At 36.7% G+C, this 21,821-nt stretch overlaps 1 protein-coding gene across 1 annotated transcript in view; it reads right to left on the bottom strand.

The window, feature by feature from the left end:
* enox2 (ecto-NOX disulfide-thiol exchanger 2) overlaps positions 1 to 16,863 on the bottom strand; it is a 587,323-nt gene extending 570,460 nt beyond the window's left edge. The window contains exon 1 of the mRNA XM_051935340.1: positions 16,757 to 16,863. Within this exon, the coding sequence (XP_051791300.1) occupies positions 16,757 to 16,796 (40 nt within the window). The 5' untranslated portion in view covers positions 16,797 to 16,863. The remainder of the gene's footprint in view (positions 1 to 16,756) is intronic.
* Between the last annotated feature and the right edge of the window lie 4,958 nt (positions 16,864 to 21,821).

Here is a 21,821-nt window from a genome sequence, read left to right as displayed (position 1 = left end):
TACAATATTAAGCATTGTTCAGAACTGTTATATATTTTACATAAAATAGAACAGCTTTGTCTAATTTTTACAGTTAGTGAACTAGGACTCCTTCAGGTGAGCAAGAGAAGAGAGTGTGCTGGCACTGTAGAATCTCGGGTGTTCTCAGGTGTTGCCCCAAACGGTACTCTCAAGATTTTGCTATAATAGCTTCTAAGCAGAGAACATTTCTAAAAAACATAGCCCAGTTAAGCAGATATATTTTGGACAGTCCAAGTTGTATTAGATTGTGTTTTACTTATTTTGATGGATGAGTCTATGTCATAATTCCATACATTATCTGAAAACCTAACTGAAAGGTGATGCTCTCAATGCATTAGCAGACTGTGTTCTTTTGAAAACACATTCTACCATAAGTCTTTATCACAGTAAACGGTGAGGTTAGGTTAAGAAAGTAGATCAGGTTTCTTCTAAGAAAGTCACTACCTTGCATGTATTACAATAAATGTTTTGATGAAAGATTATATTTTAAACCGTTCAAATTATACTAGTATACAATCTGTTAATATATAAATTGATTCAATACCAAGTGTGCTCCGTATTTGAAATATTGTGTAATTTAAGCATGGTAGAAACGGTGAGGTTCTTGTATGGATGCAATTCACAGTATTATACAAAAACATTATAAGCAAAAATCAGAAAAAAAACGTGTCTAGAATTATGCAATTAGCATTTTTCTACATTAGGAATATTTGGTAGAAAAGGAGTCCCAAGCCTTTTAGGGGTTGTCTCAGTCAACATTATAATTTATGCCAATTACCTTAGGGAAACTTATCAAAAACCCTCACATTCAAGGAGTACCAAAGCTAAACAAGTATTCTGGAGCTATAGAAATGTTAATATGGCTATGGCTATACATTTTGGCTCTCCTTCAAGAAAACAAATCTAGTTCATGGTCTTCGGTACAATGTAACAGCTTTTTTATCCACTGAATTTTCACTTGCAGCACTCCTTTCACCTTCTGTCTTTAAAATTCTTGTAGGCTCTAAGGATGACATGTGCTTTCATACAGATGGAGTTGTTAAAACCAAGTGCAGTGTTATGTTGGTGTCAAAAATAGAACTTAACATTAAGAGAAAAAAGGTGAATTTAGGTAGGATCAAACCACAGGAAATACTTCTATGTGATCTTGGAGTCTGTCACGTGCCTTCTAATACTACCACTACTACTACTACTACTACTAAAGATATGATGATTTTTTCCCCTAGTAATGCCATTTATTTTGCTATTCTCACATTAAGTCAAGATTCCTATGCACCCAGACAATTGTTGTCATTTGTGCTGCTTTCCCAGGAACAGCTATGGAAAATGGCATTCAGTTAGAATTATCACAAGGCTCTTCATCACTTCAGTGACTTTTAAAACATGCTGTTCAACATATCAAAGCTGTGCCACAGTTTCTTACATTCTTTAAAAAGTTGTTTACAGTTAAGTGGGTTTCCCAGTGACTTTCAGTAGTAAAATGTTATACAGTACCAACTTAGACATAATGGATGCAATGAGAAGTCAGGCAAAATGACACCTTATATTCCCTAACTGAACATATAGCAATATGCAAGCTTTAGAGACAGCTTAGGCTCCTTCATCATGCAGCTTGTAATCAGGCAACTTACCTAAAGAAGGGGCCTAAGTTGCCTCGAAAGCTTACATATTGTAATATGTTCAGTTAGCCAATAAAAGGTGCCATTTTGCCTGACTTCTCAGTGTCTTGCAGTATTTTTGATCCTGTTCACCAACTGCAGAATTTAACTCACCTTATTTCGAGTTTCTATACGGCTGTGTCTTCATGGTGTAGTTAATTTAACAAATTCTAATTAACAACCGGAAGGTCTTTAAAGATATACTGAATGTGCATTAACCATGAATGAATGTGAAACAGACCTGATACTATTTAATTAATAATGTGATTTCTAAATTCCACTGGGGCCTACAGTTATGATGTTTACTCTCGAATTTATATTTTCCAGAACAACATAAACCCACAAGTCAGGAAAATTGTGAAGTATTCAACCAAATGGTTCCAAAATAAGCAGAGAATGGTACATTTTAGTAACAACAAATTAATAATATTTATGAGGGACACAGACACTGTGCAAATGCACAGCATGTAATCAGAGTAAGCATGATTCCCATGATTGTGTTGACAGCAAACACTTAGGGTAATGTGTGTTTGCAAATGGCTTCCAGTTTTATCATTTGTATCTGTTAGTCAGAAACTGTAACAAGAAAAACTATACAAGAGGGAGAACGTTAGTGTAAAATCAGAGAAAAGTAATAAAAATAGTAACGAGTAACACAATTAACATTTTTCAAATCCACTTATTCCAATTTAGTGGTGTATGGTTTGAAGCACATCCATGCAACACTGGATGCAAGGCAGGAATTAGCCCTAAACCAGGTGCCAAGCCCATTCAAGTGCAACTCTGACATGCATAAACTTTTGCAATTGCAAGCAAGCCAAACTAGCATATTTCTGGGGATGTGAAAGGAAGACTGGAGAACGGAGAGGAAAACCCATACACACGCAAGGTAAACATACCGACAGCACATAGACGACAGCTGAATGATGGATTTGAACCTGGGATGTAGGACCCATGAGGTGTCAGTACTACCCAATGCACCACTGTGAACAATGCATGTTAATCAAAAGCAATAAGCTTTCAGACATGAGGATTACTGAGGTAAGAAATGCCACACTCCATTAGAAGTGAACTGGCTGTAGAATTAGACACAAACAAAGACATTAAAAAGGATTCGATTCTTCTTCTGTGGGTTATCATCCTTTCAAACGAATTTTGAGCCCTCCATTAATGCTTGAATTAAACAAAAAGCGATCTCAGCTGAACATTTAAATTGCGAAGAAGGCCTTCCTTAGTATTAATTAAACATAAAACAAGGAATAAATATTCTTCTCTTTAGGGGTTGTAAAAAACATGAATTTTTCATGCTAAATATCAGACCTAAGATGGCCAAGGAGGGAAGGCTTAACTAACTTAATAGTGGAGAACCAAACAGGAATACCAAATACGAGGAAAGAAGAAAAAAAAAAACAACTCGTCAAGCTGTTTGAACTGCATGTTCCGCTTGTGGCTAAAGAATAAATTTTGCAGTACACTGGTTACCACCTCTTAAAGATTACACAAAAATGTGACAACTTTATCACTTATGGCGCATCTTTTTGACCTTTATAGCTCCAATTACTGGACAGTTTCAGAGTTGTTTTCAAAGGTCAACCTTCTCTTCATGACTTCACAGTGGTCATGTGCACAACATAAAAAAGTTATGAAACAGCTGTCCATAACCACCTCATGGTGCAATGGGGGGAAAATGATAAAAAAGCAATAGCAAGTTTCAAAATATATACAAAAGAGAAAAAAAAAACAATTAAAACATCATAAACATTTTGAAAAATATTCAAATGCAGGGCTGTAGTATGCCAGAGACTATCCTGACAGCAATGAGCTAAACGCAGGTAACAGCCCTTAACAGAATGCCAATTCAAAATGATACTATAAAATGATTATTCACAATCTCAATTCACACCACACCCTTGTGATGCCTAGGCTGGAAGTACACAAAAAGCCCAAGAGTTGGGTCAAGTGGTTCTAGAGGCCATGAATCATATTCTAACTAAAAGTCAGTACAAGCTGGCCCTATCCAGTAGGATCAAGGAAAGGGCATGGAAAAGGACACTGGGGCCACCTCTCCTGGACATGTCACTTTAAAAGCATGCTTAAATGGGAGGACCACAAGAGAGAGAGACAAGTCACTTCTGGCTACTGAAATATAAGAACTCAACCAATGTAGAGTGGGCCCTACACAACAAGTGTGCATGTGTCCATGCAGAAAAGGAGAAAAAGGTTTTCTGAAAGAAATGTGAAAAGCTCTAGTAAAGCTTGGCTAACGAAGAAAAAAACCTAGAAGGCTACTACTGTGGACAATATTTCATATTTCAAACGTAATTAATGTTATATTTTTAAAAAAAACATAATGATCAAGATGGTGAGCTTTCTTCCTCATGGTTGAAGCACCACATGGAGGTCAGCGCACCTAAAGTAAATTTTCCAAACTACCATCAGAAGCATATAGTATAACTAATAAAATTAATATCCAGGTACATCCAAGCTAAATAAATATTTAAATGAAAATTCTTGAGATAATTTCAGAAGAAGGACAACAAATTTCTCTGATAATTGAACAGTGAACTATCTATTTATCTAAAATTAATGTTAAATGCACTGCCCTATAATGGACTGGCACCTGTTGGATCCTGCCTTGCGCCCAAACTTGCTGGTCAGTCCCAGTCCCTCGTGACCCTTTATTGGATTTAAGGGGGATTGGTAAAACTTCAATAAATGTTTAATGTATTGAATAATGTGACATTCAAATGTTAAACAGGAAAAAAGATTTGCATGGTTCACCATATAATAGAACCTTGCTATAAACCATATAAATATTATTATTACTTATTATTTGGTTGATACTTTTATCCAAGGTGACTTACAACATTTGAGATATAATTGGTTACATTGACGTACAACATTTGAGATATAATTGGTTACATTTCTTTTGTTTTTCCAATTGAGCCACAGGCAAGTGAAGTGACTTGGTCAGCGTCACACAGTATCAATAGCAGGATTTGAACCTCAACCCACAACCTCAGGGTTTAAGTTCCAAATCCTTAACCACTATGCCACAATGTTGCCTAAAATAACGCAAACATTCTTTTTGTCATAATCAAATATGTAGTGTCATCAGCTCTAACACTATAAAGAATTTCATATTTTACTTCACGAAACTTGCAGTTTGGTGCTGCATGCTCATGAACTTCAAAAATGTATTTAGTTAAGTTTTAAATAGTCTAGCAAATCTATCCACTGATAACTAGATGATTTGGAACAGTTATACTTGCTGAAAGCTGTAAGGATCTGGAGTGTCTTTATCGGCATCATGTGCAGTTGCCAACGAGACAGGCATATAAACAGTCACAAATTACTCTTAAAGATAACAAGCTGGAAAAAAATTAATTCATATGATTTTTAAGAACTTCACAGGAAACACAGTACTGAAATTCACATTACAAGAGAAAAAAAACTTTATTATCACAAAGAAAATAAACATTCATCACTATATTATGGACAAAAAAATGGTGTGAGGTAAAAAATCAATTTTGAATATCAGAACTGAAGAACAGATGAAGACCTGGTTAAATGACTGTCTTATCAAACCAATTGAAAACACAATATCTTCAAAGGAATCCCAGTAATTATACTTTGCTATAACAAAACAATTTTTTAATAAAAATAATGAATTGTTTTCTGATTAAAAGATTGGATGCAATGAAACACTGTTCTTCTTTCTAAAACTTCATATACATTATGAATTGTAAGTCTGCTTGAGGGTCTCTTAATCCTGGGCAAAATTATAATATTTCAAAAGTAAAGCAAATACTGTAATTATGTTTACAAATAAATATATGAAAAATCAGGCAAAAAGACCAATGCTAACATAAAGTTATTCCAGCACCAAGATGCCAATTAACATGGCCTTTATACTTCACCGTATGGAACTGCCAGTTTTCACTGTACTGCAGCACTGCATTACCCAGTAAATGAAGTGTGCAATGCCCCAAATATGCGCTGTATGTTAGGAAACAATAGCCTTATTTTGGTATAAAGTCATTAATCTTCAAAAACATTTGTAAATTATAGTACACATAACACACAAAAAAATCTCCAAAGGGTAAGTGATTGAAAGGACACATTCCATAATAGGTCTGTAAACATGTCATCTTTAAAGCTCATTTTTGGACTCATCAATCAATATCATAACAATCCCATATGGTTTACCTTTCAGACTAATACACGAGATATTTGAAGAAAACTACTGGACATAACACACAATGGCTAATGAATGAATGAGGTCTGTTTAAAAGTGTGCCCCAAGCATCCTGCAAAGAACTGGTGTCCGATCTAGTGCTGTACCTGTTGTTGCTCCAGTTTCCCTCAACACTGAGAAAAGCAAGTAAAGAAAATGGACGAAAGAAACAAATGAAACATGAAAATATTAATTATAACACAATGTATGTGCTGTATTGCTCTCTATATAATTGTCTCTTCTTGTTAGTTTTCTTTGTTTCTGTGTAAGTCTGTACCTGTTGTGACAGACGTCCAGGCACCTTGCCCCACCGGGACGCCGTGAGAAGGGAAGGATCTTCCCTGGAACGTAAGAGGGCAGCCACCCTGGATTGTTTGGGGGCCACGGACCTGGGAAGCCCAACCCTGTGGAGCGATGTGGCCATCGCCAGGGAATGCCTGAGCAGCTCCGGAACTGGGGTATGCAGCACTTCCACCACACCCAGAAGTGCTGCCAGAGGAGGAGCTGCACGGCTTAAGGAGCCCATGTGGGCTGGAATGCAGCCACACCCAGAAGTGCAGCCTAATTTAGGTCAATTATCAACTGGAGCGCTTCCCAGTGGGCTATATGAGAAACCGACACCCACCACTCAAGGAGCCAGAATCGGGAGACAGAGGATGGAGCGTGAGGGTGAGGGTGAGGAAGAAGAAGAAGAAGAAGAAGAAGAAGAAGAGGAGAGAGAGAGAAAAAGAGGACTTTGTTGGTGAATTATGCACTGTTTGCTGTGTCATCGGGTGTTGTGCAATAAAGTGTGTGTGTTTTTGGACTTTTGACCTCTGCGTCTGTCTGTGCCCGGGTACGAGGTTCACACTGTTCTCCCGTTTAGGGTAAGTTTAGATGCTAATGTTGTCTTCCACGCATGTTTCTCAAATTTTCTTAATGTAAAATGTCTGCCTTACTTGGCTGTCATTTGCATACTTTACACAGTACATTATATGGTGTCATTCATGGTAGTGTACTCCACATTTGTTTTTGCAAATGTGAGGCAGCAAATTACACTTACATTTTAAAAGGCCGTTATTCTAAAATAGGTATGTAGAGCAGTGCACCGCAACCTTTTCTCACCTACGACACACCAAAGTTCTTCCTAGAATTCCGCGGCATATCAAAAGCTAAAATATATAGCAGTGGTGTCGCTATAGCGGGGATGGGGGGGGGGGAGGCCGGCTCCGCTCCGAGCGCCAGCTATTTAGGGGCGTCCAAACTACGGTACTTTCTTTTTTTTTTTTGTTCCTTGAGGAGGCGCAAAAAAAAAAATGTCTTTCAGCTTTGGGGCGTCAAATTTTTCACCGCCCCGGGCAACATGATCTCCAGCTACGCCACTGATATATAGATATTAATTTAATACACAAATATTACAATAAATTTTCATTTTTTATTATAAGTATACATTTATTATAAGTATACATACATAAAAACTATACTATATTAACTTTTATGCAATCTTAATAATTATTATAACATAATGACTGATTAATGTGATACCTGCGCTTGTTTCAATGAACACAAAAGTTTTATATTCGGCTCAATATTTGACAGCGCAACCCGAAGTTCTTGGTCAAGATCTTTTAAGCATGACCGCTTATCATTTTTAATTAACACAAGAGTTGTTTGTCTTTTTTGGCGTAACTGGGATGGTTTGAATTTAGCTGGCGATTTAGTTTACTGGGTGCCATTGCCTCGTTTGATAGCTGATCGCCGCAAATGATGCATTGTGGCTTTGGAGCCGTTTCGTCACCACACCACGAGAATCCGTATCGAATGTAGTCTTCGTTGTACTTCCTTTTCACAATCTTTGGGTTTTTTTTGCAACACTTGTGCTGGGTTCTTCATCATCTGTACGTGAAGACGAATCTTTTCCACGTAAAAAATTATCCATATTTAAAGGGGTATAAAACTAAATATGAATCACACGAAGAACGTTAACCATACACAATTCAGCAACACAACTAATAGTAATGAATGATAACTACTGTCGCAAGATGAGTGAATGCGACGTAGCACGACTAATACGTCAGCTTGAATTGAATCTAGGTGAGGGCACAGAGCGATCTGCCTATCAAAGCATACTACGGAGTTGTCTGGCGACTACGTAGGGCCTACGTCGTAGGCGACATGCGATGGGATTTATTATTTCAGAGAAATGACACATAAAATTATGAAACCTTTAAAAGGCTATTTACGCGAATATTTCATTGCACGTATTCTCGTTATTGTGTTTCTAAGGAGGACCGTTGAAATATTATTTAGTTAGAAAATTGTCTTATTTGACCGCGTCACACCTGTATCGGCTCAAGGCACACCAGTGTGCCGCGGCACACCGGTTGCGGAGCACTGATGTAGAGGATCAAAGTCAAATGTATAAACTGTGGCATAGGACCAGAAAGAATTTAAGAAAGTGTGTCATTCCATCATAGAATACAGTCACAGCGGAGATAATTTACAGTGACCAATCCAGCTACGAAGCTCATTTTTGGAATAAGAAAACAAGAGTATGTGAAGAAAACTACCCAGACATTAAGTATGGACCAAGGTTTGCAAGTGAAAACTCAGGAGCTATGAGATAGTACTGCTAACCATACAGCTTTGCTATACTTGCAATGTCTGTACATGTATGTGATATATTTAAAGTAGAATTTTGTTTCACAAAAAAAATTCCAAAACAAATGATATTTCATGACCAGCAAAATCTGCACCATTGACACAAAAAGAAAGGTGTTTAGTATCTACCTAGAAGGGTTTTCCTATGTTAATTCTACATGCATCTGCCTGTCATTTAGAGTTTAAATAAAGTTCTCTGATGATGCTGTGAAATGTGTGTTAGGGTTATAAAGGTAGGATCCTAAACTATCCATCGGAAACAGAAACAATACTTGGGACATTGTTGTGCAGCATTCAACAGCATGCATATCTACTAGAATCGAGAAATCAAACTGTTAATGAATGCTCTTTTGATAACTGTCATACTGCTAAATGGTCACTATTTTATTTTGCTAGCTTTGTAACTCTTCACTCATGGTGATCAGCTTTTCTAACTGAACTGCTACACATGTTTAAAACAGTCCCTAGTTTGATGCTACTTGATTATGTTGACCTCTTTTGTAAATCGCTTTGGATAACAGCGTCTGCTAAGAAAATAAATATAAATGTAAATAGGAAAGGGAGATATGTAAGTGATGACAAGGGGCGAGTTCCCATGTAGTGCATTTTCCTATAGAGAAAATGCAGTAATGTGCAAAATGGTCCATCATGGTGCACGTACATGCAGAAAATTTGCAGCATGTCACATTTTTAAAAAAATGTACTGCACTCCTCCATGGTGAAGATAAAATTCTACTACAGAAAAAATACCTTTTCACAACATAATAGATGAGGAGGCTTAAAAGTACATTGCTGACACATAAAACATCCACGAAGCACATCTGATTTTAAAATATTTGGAAAATAAGGCACACATTATGTGAAAAGCTAGAAATATCCAATTTGTTTCAAATCAACATACACTAATAGTGTGCTGCATAATGAAGAGATCATAATTTAAAAGAAAGTCTTAACAACTGGATAGAATACATAGAATCCATATTACTAACCGAGAATGCTAAACCGGATGATGGACGCAGGCACATCCGGCCATGGGCCGTAGCTGCAAAAAGACGTACTGCGCAGGCGCAAAAAGAGTCCGCGAGAGTCGGCTGAGGAGCCGAGAGAGGCGGATGAGGGTCCGCGAGAGGCGCAGGCGCAAAAAGAGTCCGCGAGAGTCGGAGAAAGGCGGACAAAAGAGGGCGACAAAGGCGGATGAGGGGCCGCGAGAGGCGGACAAGACCACAGAAAAAAGGAGTGAGCACATACAAAAAGGAGTCTCAGATATGAGGCGCAACAAGCACCGAAAAAAGGAAAAGGCACATAAAGAAGTAGTCAAACGCGGGCAAAGCACGAAACACATTGCACACGAAACTAAACACACCAAAAAAAAAGAACAGACGAGCGCACAAAGGCAAGGCACAACCACACCCCACCCCCACCCTACAGGCACGGGACGGGACACACACCAAGAGGGGGATTCAACAAGCCCATGGAAGACAAAAAAAAAGAACACAAAACCACCCCACAGACCCTACAAGCAAGGGACGGGACACACACAAAGAGGGGGATTCAAACAAGACACAGGAACACAAAAAGAAAGAAGACGCTCGCGCAACAACAATCCCCCCCACACATCCATAAGAAGTGACACCCAAAGCCACATATTCTAAAGTGAACGTCGACACCTTCACACTAGGCAGCATAGGCGTCGGCATAGGTGTCAGCATAGGTGGATGTCCTTTCAATAAAGCACTATTAACCGTTCAACTGCAGAAAAGGATACATATTAACAGTGAGTGCGATCCTCCTTATTACTTATCCATATTTCACATGCTGAGAAAGAAACAAGTCATGAATACACAGTCACGGGTACAAAACGATTCGGAAAGGATAACGGGAACAAACACACGAACACGAAAGAAACAAGAAAATAGACGGCGGCGCATAAAACGCGCTTCTGAAACACCGGGAGAAAAAATGTCTCGGATCAAAAAACGCAAAGCACAAGTGACACCGTTACAGAGACGTGCCCAAATGGACAGACACAATGAACGTAGACGCATTCAGCGCGCGTGTCAAAGTGCTGCATCGAAAGAAGCACGATTTCAAACCGAAAGAGCTCGCGTATCAGACATACAAAAAAGGGAGCGAAGAGACAGAATAAATGAACGGAGACGTGTACAACGCGCAAATGAACTGACAGAAAAAAAAAAAGAAAGACGCGAAAAGCACAAAGCTCAAATGACCGACATACAAAAACGGACAAGGCTCGATACAAACAATGCACGGCGTAGACTGAAACGGACTTTGCGCAAAGCGGAGGCGAATAAAAAAAAAGAAAAAAATAGCGCGTCACAAATAATGGACATGCAACAAAAAGGCAATCAAACGCAAAAAGCAAAACATGCCCGTCGCGGACATCAACGCCACACACCTGTTAAACGCTTACGCCAAATGGCTGAAAACGCCTTCAATAAGGAATCCACTATTGAGGAAAATTCATTGGGATTAATGAATGTCATTTGCTATCATTGTCATTCACTTAACTTCACAGAAGAAACAACTGGCAATACAAATAATGAATTTACACGTTGTTGTCAAAAAGGTCAGATTACACTGCCTCCTTTACATTCATATCCTGAATATCTAAAGAAGCTTCTAACTAACGATGTGCCTGAAAGTAAAAACTTTATGAACTGCATTAGATCCTACAATAGTTCATTTGCTTTTGCATCTACCGGAGTACATATCAGGCCACCAAAAGGCAATGGACCATACTGCTTTCGCATATGTGGACAAATATTGCATCGCATTGGAACAGTGCACCGTGAAATCTCAGTACAATGAGGCACTATTAACCGTTCAACCGCAGAAAAGGCTCCATATTAACAGTGAGTGCGATCCTCCTTATTACTTATCCATATTTCTCACGCTCAAGAACAAACAAGTCATGAATTCATGATCACGGGTACAAAACGATACCGCTCGGATAACGGGACCAAACACAATTCACACTATGCAGCATAGGTGGATCTCCTTACAATAAGGCACTATTAACCGTTCAACCGCAGAAAAGGCTCCATATTAACAGTGAGTGCGATTCTCCTTATTACTTATCCATATTTCTAGAAGAAAAAATGTCTCAGCTACAAAAACGCAAAGCTCAACTAAAGCTTATAACTAACGATGTACCTAAAAGTAAAAACTTTATGAACTGCATTAGATCCTACAATAGTTCATTTGCTTTTGCATCTACCGGAGTAAATATCAGGCCACCAAAAGGCAATGGCCCATACTGCTTTCGCATATGTGCACAGATACTGCATCGCATTGGAACAGTGCACCCTGAAACAAATCAACAACGCAAATATGCACAAATCTACATCCTAGATCCACATGACGCAATCTATCAATCAAAGTGCTGCATCGCAACAGGCACGGATTCAAAACGAAACACCTCCCGTCTCAGACATACGTTAACGGCAAGGAAGGCTACAACGGGCTTCTCACACGGCACAGGCAAATCGATTTCAGCTCCAAAACAACACGTCCCAAATACTACACATGCAACAACGCGCCTCTCAAACGGCACAAGCAAAACATACACCAGGAACATTCATTCGGATTAATGAATGTCATTTGCAATCATTGTCATTCAGTTCACTTCCCTGAAGAAACAACTGGCAATACAAGTAATACATTTACACGTTGTTGTCAAAAGGGTCAAATTAGACTGCCTCCTTTACATTCATATCCTGAATATCTACAGAACCTTCTAACTAGCGATGTACCTGAAAGTGAAATCTTTATCAACTGCATTAGATCCTACAAATCGGTATCCACTATGAACATTAACAGTAGCACTGCACGTGACATCCGTCTTGCAAAAATGTTAATTATTGATGAATGTACAATGGCATCCAGTCACTTACTCAACACCATTCATAAACTTCTACAAACGTTTATGAATAATAATATTCGATTTGGAGGAAAGGTACTTTTATGAGGAGGAGATTTTAGACAGTGCTTAGCTATTCTTCCACATGCCATGCGCTCAGCTATTGTTCTGTGCACCTTAAAATACGCAGACAATTGGCATTGCTTTCAAAAGATACAGTTAGTAAAAAAGATACGATGTCCAGAACCAGATCATAACAATTGCTTATTACAACTGGGAGATGGTACACTCACCAATACAGATGGACTTCACCCACATATTATTACAATTCCTCAAGCCTTTATCTGCGACGACTTAGTTACAGAGAGATTTGGAACAGCAATCTCATTAGACCAAATGCCCCTTTTAACACAACGCACTATATTATGTCCAAAAAATATTAATGTGGAAAACATAAATACCCAAGTCATTCTATTACTTCCTGGAGAGACACAACTCTTTCTAAGCTCTGACAAACTTGACTCTGATCACAACAATAAACATCTTCATTGACCTTACAAGTTCTGAGCTGGAATTACCTTTTACACTTAAACGGCGTGTACAAAGAAATTTTCAAATAAACCTTTACACTGTGCCACACACTTTATTGTTTGCTTTCTATTTGCATCATCTACACCGTCACACTATTCTATTTCTCATTCATACATCACGCTCTTTGTCATTCCCAACACCAGGGGTTGGCGAGCGAAGCAAGCAGGGGGCGGAGCCCCCTAGTAGAAACATATACTCTACTACTAAAGAGACTTATACCAATGAAAAAGTGGTTTCCAGTCTTTTCAGGATAGTACACCCCTATAAAAAAACTGACCTGCTTTAAGTATCTACTGATACATGTGTGAGTAAACTGGATTTGTATCTATGTATCAGTTTTATAATAAAGTACTACCATCACTTTAAACATATTTAAAAAAAATAAAAAGATAAAGACATACTAGTCAATTCAACACCTGACACTGTGAAATTTTGGCAGTTGATTAGTAACAGTAGTAGCAGGGCTGTTCTTAAAGCAGATTGTATTTCCTGAGCTTTGCCACGATTTGGGACATGGGTGAAAATGTCACTTCACATGGAGAGCTAGAAGTAAGACACTCTTTTAGAACATGTTTTCTTAAATCATATGTACAGTATAAGGATATTCCTTCTCCATATAAAATTAAAACAGTGACAGTGCTCTGTTAAAGCACTTTCATCTTCAAGGCACCTTCTGAAAACAAAACCAGAAGATATTCCTAAAGATCTGTTGAAAGGTTATTATGGGACGTTAACACAGACAACATTTTTTCAGTCTTAAAAGAATGTAAAGATTTTGGCAAACAAGAGGAGACTGTTCAGTTCATCTACCTCATCTGTTTAACTAAAAGACAAGTTGTCTCAATAATTCATCCTCATACTTTTTAAAAGGTTCTGCCTCCACTACATGACTTGGCAGTTTGTTCCAGTTATATACAACTTGTTTTGTGAATAAGTGTTTCATGGCTTCCACCTTAAATACACATCCCATTAATTTTCACTATTGCCCTTGAGTACACACTTTATTGTTTGACTGAAAGAGTTCTGTTGGATCTGCTTTAACAATACCTTTGACAATTTGAAGACCTGGATTCATTTCCAGCTTGTTTGAGACTAAATATGTATAAACTCCCTGAGTCTGTCAGGGCAGAACATGAATTCTTCTGCACAGCTTCAACTGTCATGTCATTTTTGCAGCATGGTGACTAGAACTGCACACAGCACCTCAAGGTGCAGTCTTCACTACTGCATTGTATAGTCTAAGCATATTATACCTTGATTTGTTTTCAACCGTTTTAACAATATATCCTAACATTTTATTTAACTTTTTAATTGTCTTTGCACATTGCTTAGATGATGACAATGTTTCATCAACATAAACGGCAAAATCCTTTTCAGAAGTTGCCCCGTAAAATAGTGTCTCCCCATTTGTATTTATAATTAATGTTCCTTTTGTCTATGCGCAGCACTTTGTTCTTTTCTACTTTAAACTTCATGCTACTACCTTCAGCTCCTACAACTTTAGTATCGACTGTGAATTTCACAGGTTTCCTGGTTGCCAGCACCTTTGTCCTGTTGGACAATCATCCTCCACTAACATTAACCAGTATGAATGTCATTATCATAAATTAGAAAAATTAAGGGTCCAAGGACAGACTACTGAGGGACTCCACTTATGACCTCACTCAAAGAGGAGCATTCTCCTCTTATCTGAACTCTTGGTCTCCTGCAAAATAGCAAATTTAAAATCAATTTTTTTTGTCTTTTTCTTTTTTTAGTTACCTCAGATGAATCTGTCTGAATTTCCCCATGGGATTAATAAAGTTTACCTAATCTAATTTAATCTAATGCCAGCAACATCCAGTTTCAGAATTTATCTCTAGTTTGGTATTGTATTCTACTCTTATTGAAAGTCTAATTAATTATGTTGTATGCTTTGTTTTTGTCAACTACCCCAGTAGTTTCCTCAGAAAAAGTCTAATAGATTGATCATCCTATCTTAAATCCATGCTGGTTGATACTTAGTACATTGTTTTCATATAAGTACTTTTCCAGCTTATTTCTTACAAGCAGACTTACCTAATACTGCCTGAATTGAGGGCTCTGGCTAAATTTTGGAATGAAACATTGCTTACAGTCATCCTCCATACAGGCTATATAAATAGAATGCATTCTTCCCCTTATTATTATTACAAATACTTAGGTAAAATATGTATTTACTTCATTTGTTCAGTGGTTTCCTAAGTTTTCTTTTACAATTCTTTAACTGGAGTAGTACTTAAAAATTGTTTGTTGCTTGTTTTGGCTTCACTTCACTTTACTTCTCATTTGGAGATACCAGCAAATAAATAACCCCTGTGTTCCTATACTGGCATCTTTATCACTGCCCTGGAATCAACATGAGGACTTTTGGATGCCCCGTGCTATCCTGGTGGTTCTCTTTCTGTCAACAACTACTTGCCAGCAGGACACTCCCTAACAATACATGAATTAAACAAAACAACACAGACATAGAAAATGATTGTGGAGACAATGAAATATTTTACTTTTAAAAATTAGATTTATTTTATACTGTAAGGCACGAACAAAGTAACAGGTACCATGCTTAACTGATTCATTTTAATATTTCTGGTAAATAACACAACTACAGCTTTCCTCCTGCACAATTGTGAGCTGCCGTTTGGCATAGAAACTATAGAAGCCATTTTCATCTTCATAAGGTTGCACAAAAGTTCTCAGTACAGTAGACTTTAATTCACTACACTTTGCATTCTGCTGATACACAAGAGAATGCCCTGTAATGCACTAGTACCCAGTCGAAAGATGGACGGACTCTGAGCCCTGTCACCCTAAACTTGATTAATCAAGATCAGAAATAGATAGATGGGATGTTGTTATTACAATCAGACTCTGACATTATGAAAAGTTACAAGAAAATATTTTCGACAAATGATACAGTCATGCACATTCTCACAGTTTAAGAACTGAATAAGCACAATTAGAATACTTGAAATGGGTCTATTTATTTTTAACTTTTTGAAATCTGCAAGGTTTCCAAATGAGTTCAGCTCTGACCAGGCTCTTTTGACGATTAATTACCAAGGAAGTCAAGAAAGACAAGCAGAGGAACTTACTCACCATACACTGACAGAAAAGAACAATGGAGTTGTGAAATGGCAGCCAGCTATACATTACCCTATGAGAAACACTTCCTTGGGGAAAAAAAAAAAAAAAACTAAACAAACATACATAAATCTACTACCTACTGGCATAAAAATTTTGTTATACTGTATGTTTCAAAGATGGCATGCAGTCCTACTGACTGCAGATCGTTTTTTCTGCTTTGTTTTGTAATAGTAAATAAATCAGCCGCAAATCAAATTAAAGATAAATATGACTTCAGGGATTTAAAAATTGATCAGGTAAAAGTATTTAAATCTATGTTTTGTCATCTTCAAGATTTTTGAAGGAAAATCCTTGATACAGTTATTCGTTTATTGTTTCACTTTTATTTAAACTTGTGTTACTTACATGGAAGCCCAACCTCGATAGTTCAGACTTCTTACGCCACAAAATCCTTGGGCAATAATGCTTTATATATAAACCATAATATTATGTAAGGAGCACTAACTCCCCAGGATTCAAATTGTCAGATTCCACAGTATTTTGTTAAACATAAAAGAAACAAAGCTTCATTAATTAAAATACTGTACATAACTCTCCTAACACCTTCAGACATAAAGGCCTTACCTGAAATTCGGCTTCCTCTGTAGTCTTTATCCTTGTACATCCTTTGTAAACAACTGAAATCCGAGTACCTGATGCATCCAGATGGCAGTTATGATCATGGATATTCCTGTAACGAAAAAATACATACGTTTCAATTCTAAACCAACAGAAACAGTTGTTATAATGTGAAAAGTATATTTAAGCTAACATTAACAGTAAAACTAAATGTAAAAGGAAAATGCGTCCATCTATCTATCCATCCATGTTCTGAATTAATTTCTTCCATTTCAGAACCATGGGTAATCAGATCCATTAAAGTTACAAAAAACAATTAAGTTTAAAATCAACATCTTTGAAAAGGAAGAGGAAATGACAGCATCTGAAGAGAGTCCATGTGCACATAGAAAAAAAACTTGCATTTAAAGTCCATGCAGACCATGCTAGGTTATCAATCCAGGACTCAGGAGCTAGGAGGCAACAGCACTAACCACTGGGTCACATTCAGAGAGAGACACTGAGGGAAAAAAAAACATACTCTGCTTTATAATCTTTAGCAAATTACTGGACAGTTTAAGAAAGGAAATATTACTTTAAAGACTGATTCACATTTGATGGTATGAAGAAGCCAGAGTCACAGTCTATCATGCTTGTTCCTTAATAACCAAGAATTCTCCATGTTAAATAAACATTAACATAAAAGTTTACAGCAGAGATCATAGAAACTGTATCTACTGTAAATGTAACAGGTCATGAAATCCAAAAATGGGTTAAGGTTGCAAAAAGATGTATAATTGTATTTCACACTATTTAACAAGAATGTAAATGTTCACATTTCTCAGAAAGAGTATGTTAATGGTGTGTTTTGCTAAGCAGAAGGTACATCTTAGCCATTCCTCCTCTGATACCTGATATACTCCTTTTAAAAACTCCATGCACATTACCAGAGCCTTACCCCAGCATATACTGTACACATATTGCATTTCTCAAATCCATACTTCAGTGTTAGGTGACAGTTAAGCTTAAGTAAACTAATAGATACTTTAGTCTTCATGTGGTCCTCTCGAAATTCTAAAAAAAATACATCAACACTCTCCCTGGTGTTTCTTACAGGAGTCATCAGCCTCCTCATCTTACACATACCTTGAGGGTGAGTGTAAGTCAAGACAAATGATAAGATGTTAGAATAGACTTGACTTTGTGAGTTACTGCCATTTAAAAAATAATGGACAAGACCCTTACAGAAAATTGATTGTATTTATTAATTCTGCAGAAAAATGTGTTAATCTGAAAATTCATATACACTTTCATTTAAAAGTCTGAGCTGTTTGGCTAAGGGGCTAAATATAAACTGAATGCATAATGGGTCTTTATTACTGAAAGCTTTTTTTCCCTTATCTTTAGCCATTAAAGACTGAACAGTCCTCTAGATATTACAAATCTCTCAAGAGGGTTACGAGGTCTTTTATTATTGAAAGATAAAGAGGCAAGAAATTTTCTGTCATAGATTTAAATGAGGCAACACAAGAATGCATGCAATAACATTATTCATATGACTCAATTATGTCATCCTATGAAATGTTAATTCTATGTAAATAAATTGCTTATTCCATTCATTCCTGAACCTGATTTTCAACGTTGGGTTCATCAGTGTGATGAAATCAAGATGATAATGTCCAGGAGACATATATCACACTCCCAGCCAAAGTAGGGATATTAAAGATATTCTCATTCCATCTTTCAAGGTCTTCTAAAATCTAGGTACTGTTACTGCTGAGCTCACATATGAAAACATCAACTTTTTTTTAATAAACATTAAACAAAATATTCCTAATATAATGTGCTCCCAAAATACAACTTGTTTTTCATAATGAATGAATAAACATTTATGTCCATGCAATAATAATAATAATAACAACAACAAAATCAGAGTCTTCTTCAAGGTAGCGGTTCTCAATCTGTGGGGCGCGCCCCCTAAGTAACAAAAAAGAGGGCGCAAATGTTGCCATATGTGGTGTAATTTCGCTATTTGTAGGGAAATTTTAAACTTGTAGTGGTGTATCGGCAGCAAAAAATATAGTAATACATTTGATTAGGGTTTCAAAAAAAAGTTAGGAGAGCGCAATTAAATCTGTTATGAAAACTCGGGTCACAAATACTTAAAGGTTGAGAAACGCTGCTTCAAGGCATCTTTAACTACTCCTATAAATGTATACATGACATTATTAGGGAGGGCAGCTTGTTAATGTAGTGGTTCATTGCTCCCTCACTGCTCCAGGATACTGGAATTATACCCCAGCAGTATAGAATTTGCTTAAATCCTGCCTGTCCATGTGTGTGCTGGATTAATTCCTGACTTTAAATCAGACAATAATGTGAGTCAGTATGAGTGCACATTAAAGTATGCCCTGAAATGAACCAGGGTTGGCTACCTGCTCCAAAGACATACTTGGACCGTTTCTCATCTTTAAGTGGATTAAGTGTGGTTTGAAAATGGATCAAAAATAATTGTATATTGGGGGAGAAATGCGACTACTTAAAGGTGAAACTGTTAAGTGTGATAAATGGGTTGAGTGTGTTTTTTGACAGGATTTTTAATACATGGCCTTCTCATGGAAGTTCTACACTCAAAAATAAAAAGAAAAAAAAATCACAATCCATTCATTCATTTCACAGTGCCTAGGAAAATATGCACTAATTATATCATTCATGAAAATATCAAATTAATTCTGATGTTATATTTGGACGGTTCAATAAACTACACCCCAGAACTGGCTAGAGAAGTTAAGGATATGATGTTTATTTTTGATGCAAAATCAGATAGCACACATACAATAAACCTAAACACCAGTTAGAAAAGATGGCAATTCACTTCATTAAAAGCCAAAAGAGGCACAGATGAATGAAATTATTTTGCTAAGAGGCTGCAATGACAATGTGCAAGAAGCAGAACAGCGATTTTGGCTAACACTTATTTTATACAGAATGTACACACACATGCATTAAACAGGGATTAAAAGAAAAAAGAAATGCCTGCTTATTTGAGTGGCTACTGCTTGACAGCAGCATGCTAACAGTTGAACACATAAAATCCAAAATGGCCCTACAGTATGTCTTCATTAAACACAAACATAGCACATGTGTATATGAACCTTACATAGGAAGATATTGTACATCTTTTTTATAGTATAAAGAATGCAAATCACACCACAGAAGTTGTTTTGTATTAACCGTTTAAAGCATTCCACTAGGACAAAAAGATACACACATTTAGTGACATATTTTAAAATTACAAATATTAAAAATAAAAAGTGATCCAGCGTCACAGCTTCTGTTCAATTTGCTATGTATTTCTTCCAACTAAGAAGACAGATTTAACATTACTGTGGAAAAACTGTACAGAATGGACATCTTTATTATACTTTTGAAACAATTTAATTGCTCAGCCAGAACTGAAACAAACCATATGTAATAACATTCTGAGTTTCCCCTAATGTAGAAACCATCTATGCTTTTTTTACAGTTAAAAGTTGATGGCAAGAATCTGGAATATCAGAAAAACTAGCCCTGGATGGGATGCGAGGCCATCACCAGGGATATTAATACATACTAGACCAATTTAGAGTCACTATTTAATCTTCAGGTACATCTTTGAAATGTAAGAGAAAACTAAGAAAATCCTTTGAAAAAATGTGAACATACAAACTGGGGAAAGATTTCGAGGGACCACAAACCACTTTGATGCCATTGAGCATAAACTACAACACCCGATCATTAACCAATGCTTTATTTAGATAGGTAAAAAGTTGGAAATACTTTATTCTAGTGCCATCAGGGCATATATCGTTACTTGATATTATATAATATCAATATATGGGAAAAGAAAATCCTTGCAAATTCAAAGTCAGACAATCAAATGAAAATGAGTGTTTGTTTGTTTTTCCTCTCACTAATTTTGGCTTGTATTACTCCAGATGTACTGTATTTAACAGATGTGTTTTTACAAACCGCTTCCAAGATCATCCTATTTATATTTTTAATGGTTTGCTTCTGTCATTATTAATAAAACAAATAGGCTTTTGTTTTTAAATAGCAACCCTTTACAATGCCGTTTGGGACATATTTTTGTACCTCACAGCTCTTATCACTGCAGTAAAATGATTTTTAAACAATTCTCCAAGATCCTGAAAATTGCTCTTTAACCCATGAATTCCTCTGCATATTGAAGAAAATTAAAGATATAACTATCATATTTCTAATTTTCATTTTGTTATCATATCGATTTATTATTTTAAAGAGCCAAAAAGAGCTTTTTTAATACTGATTTTAGTTAACTCAACCAACCAGCAGTTTCATAAATGGTCCAAGTCTTAAGTAAGTACACTACATAGCTTCTAGTCGGACAAGATGTCAACTTGACAACCCGTTGTTGTTTTTGTTGCCTGAGGATGTCAGATTACACAACTAGAAATTGCATGTTATGACAAATTACATGACTCAATGATGACTTTCAAGAACAGTTTCACATTTCTATCAATCAAAACATGCTGCCTGACTGAGCCAACAATGTGGGAATGCTTTCCAGGATGGGAAGCCCAGTCCCAATCTCAGCCCTTTTTCTTTTTGCATTCTGTCGTGGTACGTAAGACATGGGATATCAGACAGCTGAGCCTCTCTTGTTTTTGCAAGGTCTACAAACACCTACGTTGCTTATACCTTTACTTGTTTTGTACTTCCAGGTGTGTTCTCATTGGTGGTCAACTCTCATACACACAGAGCCTGCTCTTACTACCGATTCGCTGGGTATGTGAAACTACACGACTGCCAGTTACACCATTTTAAACAAATAAAACAGACAGAACATATCCAAAAACAATATAAGCTACAACATGGTATTTAAATACTGACAGAAAAGTTAAATAAACAAAGAACACACATGAGTCATGAATTGTTTCTCAACTTATTTTATTTTTGATATATACTAATTTTACAAATTTTTGTAAACATCTTCGAATAAAGGCATATGAAGTTATTTCATTCATAGATAAAATAAATTTCTATAAACAAAAGACAGGCACTGGATATTACA

The sequence above is a fragment of the Erpetoichthys calabaricus genome, chromosome 12 (assembly GCF_900747795.2).
Source record: "Erpetoichthys calabaricus chromosome 12, fErpCal1.3, whole genome shotgun sequence".
Taxonomy (NCBI): Eukaryota; Metazoa; Chordata; class Cladistia; order Polypteriformes; family Polypteridae; genus Erpetoichthys; species Erpetoichthys calabaricus.
Note: the sequence above shows the minus strand (reverse complement) of the source record. Positions and strands in the feature narration are given on the sequence as shown.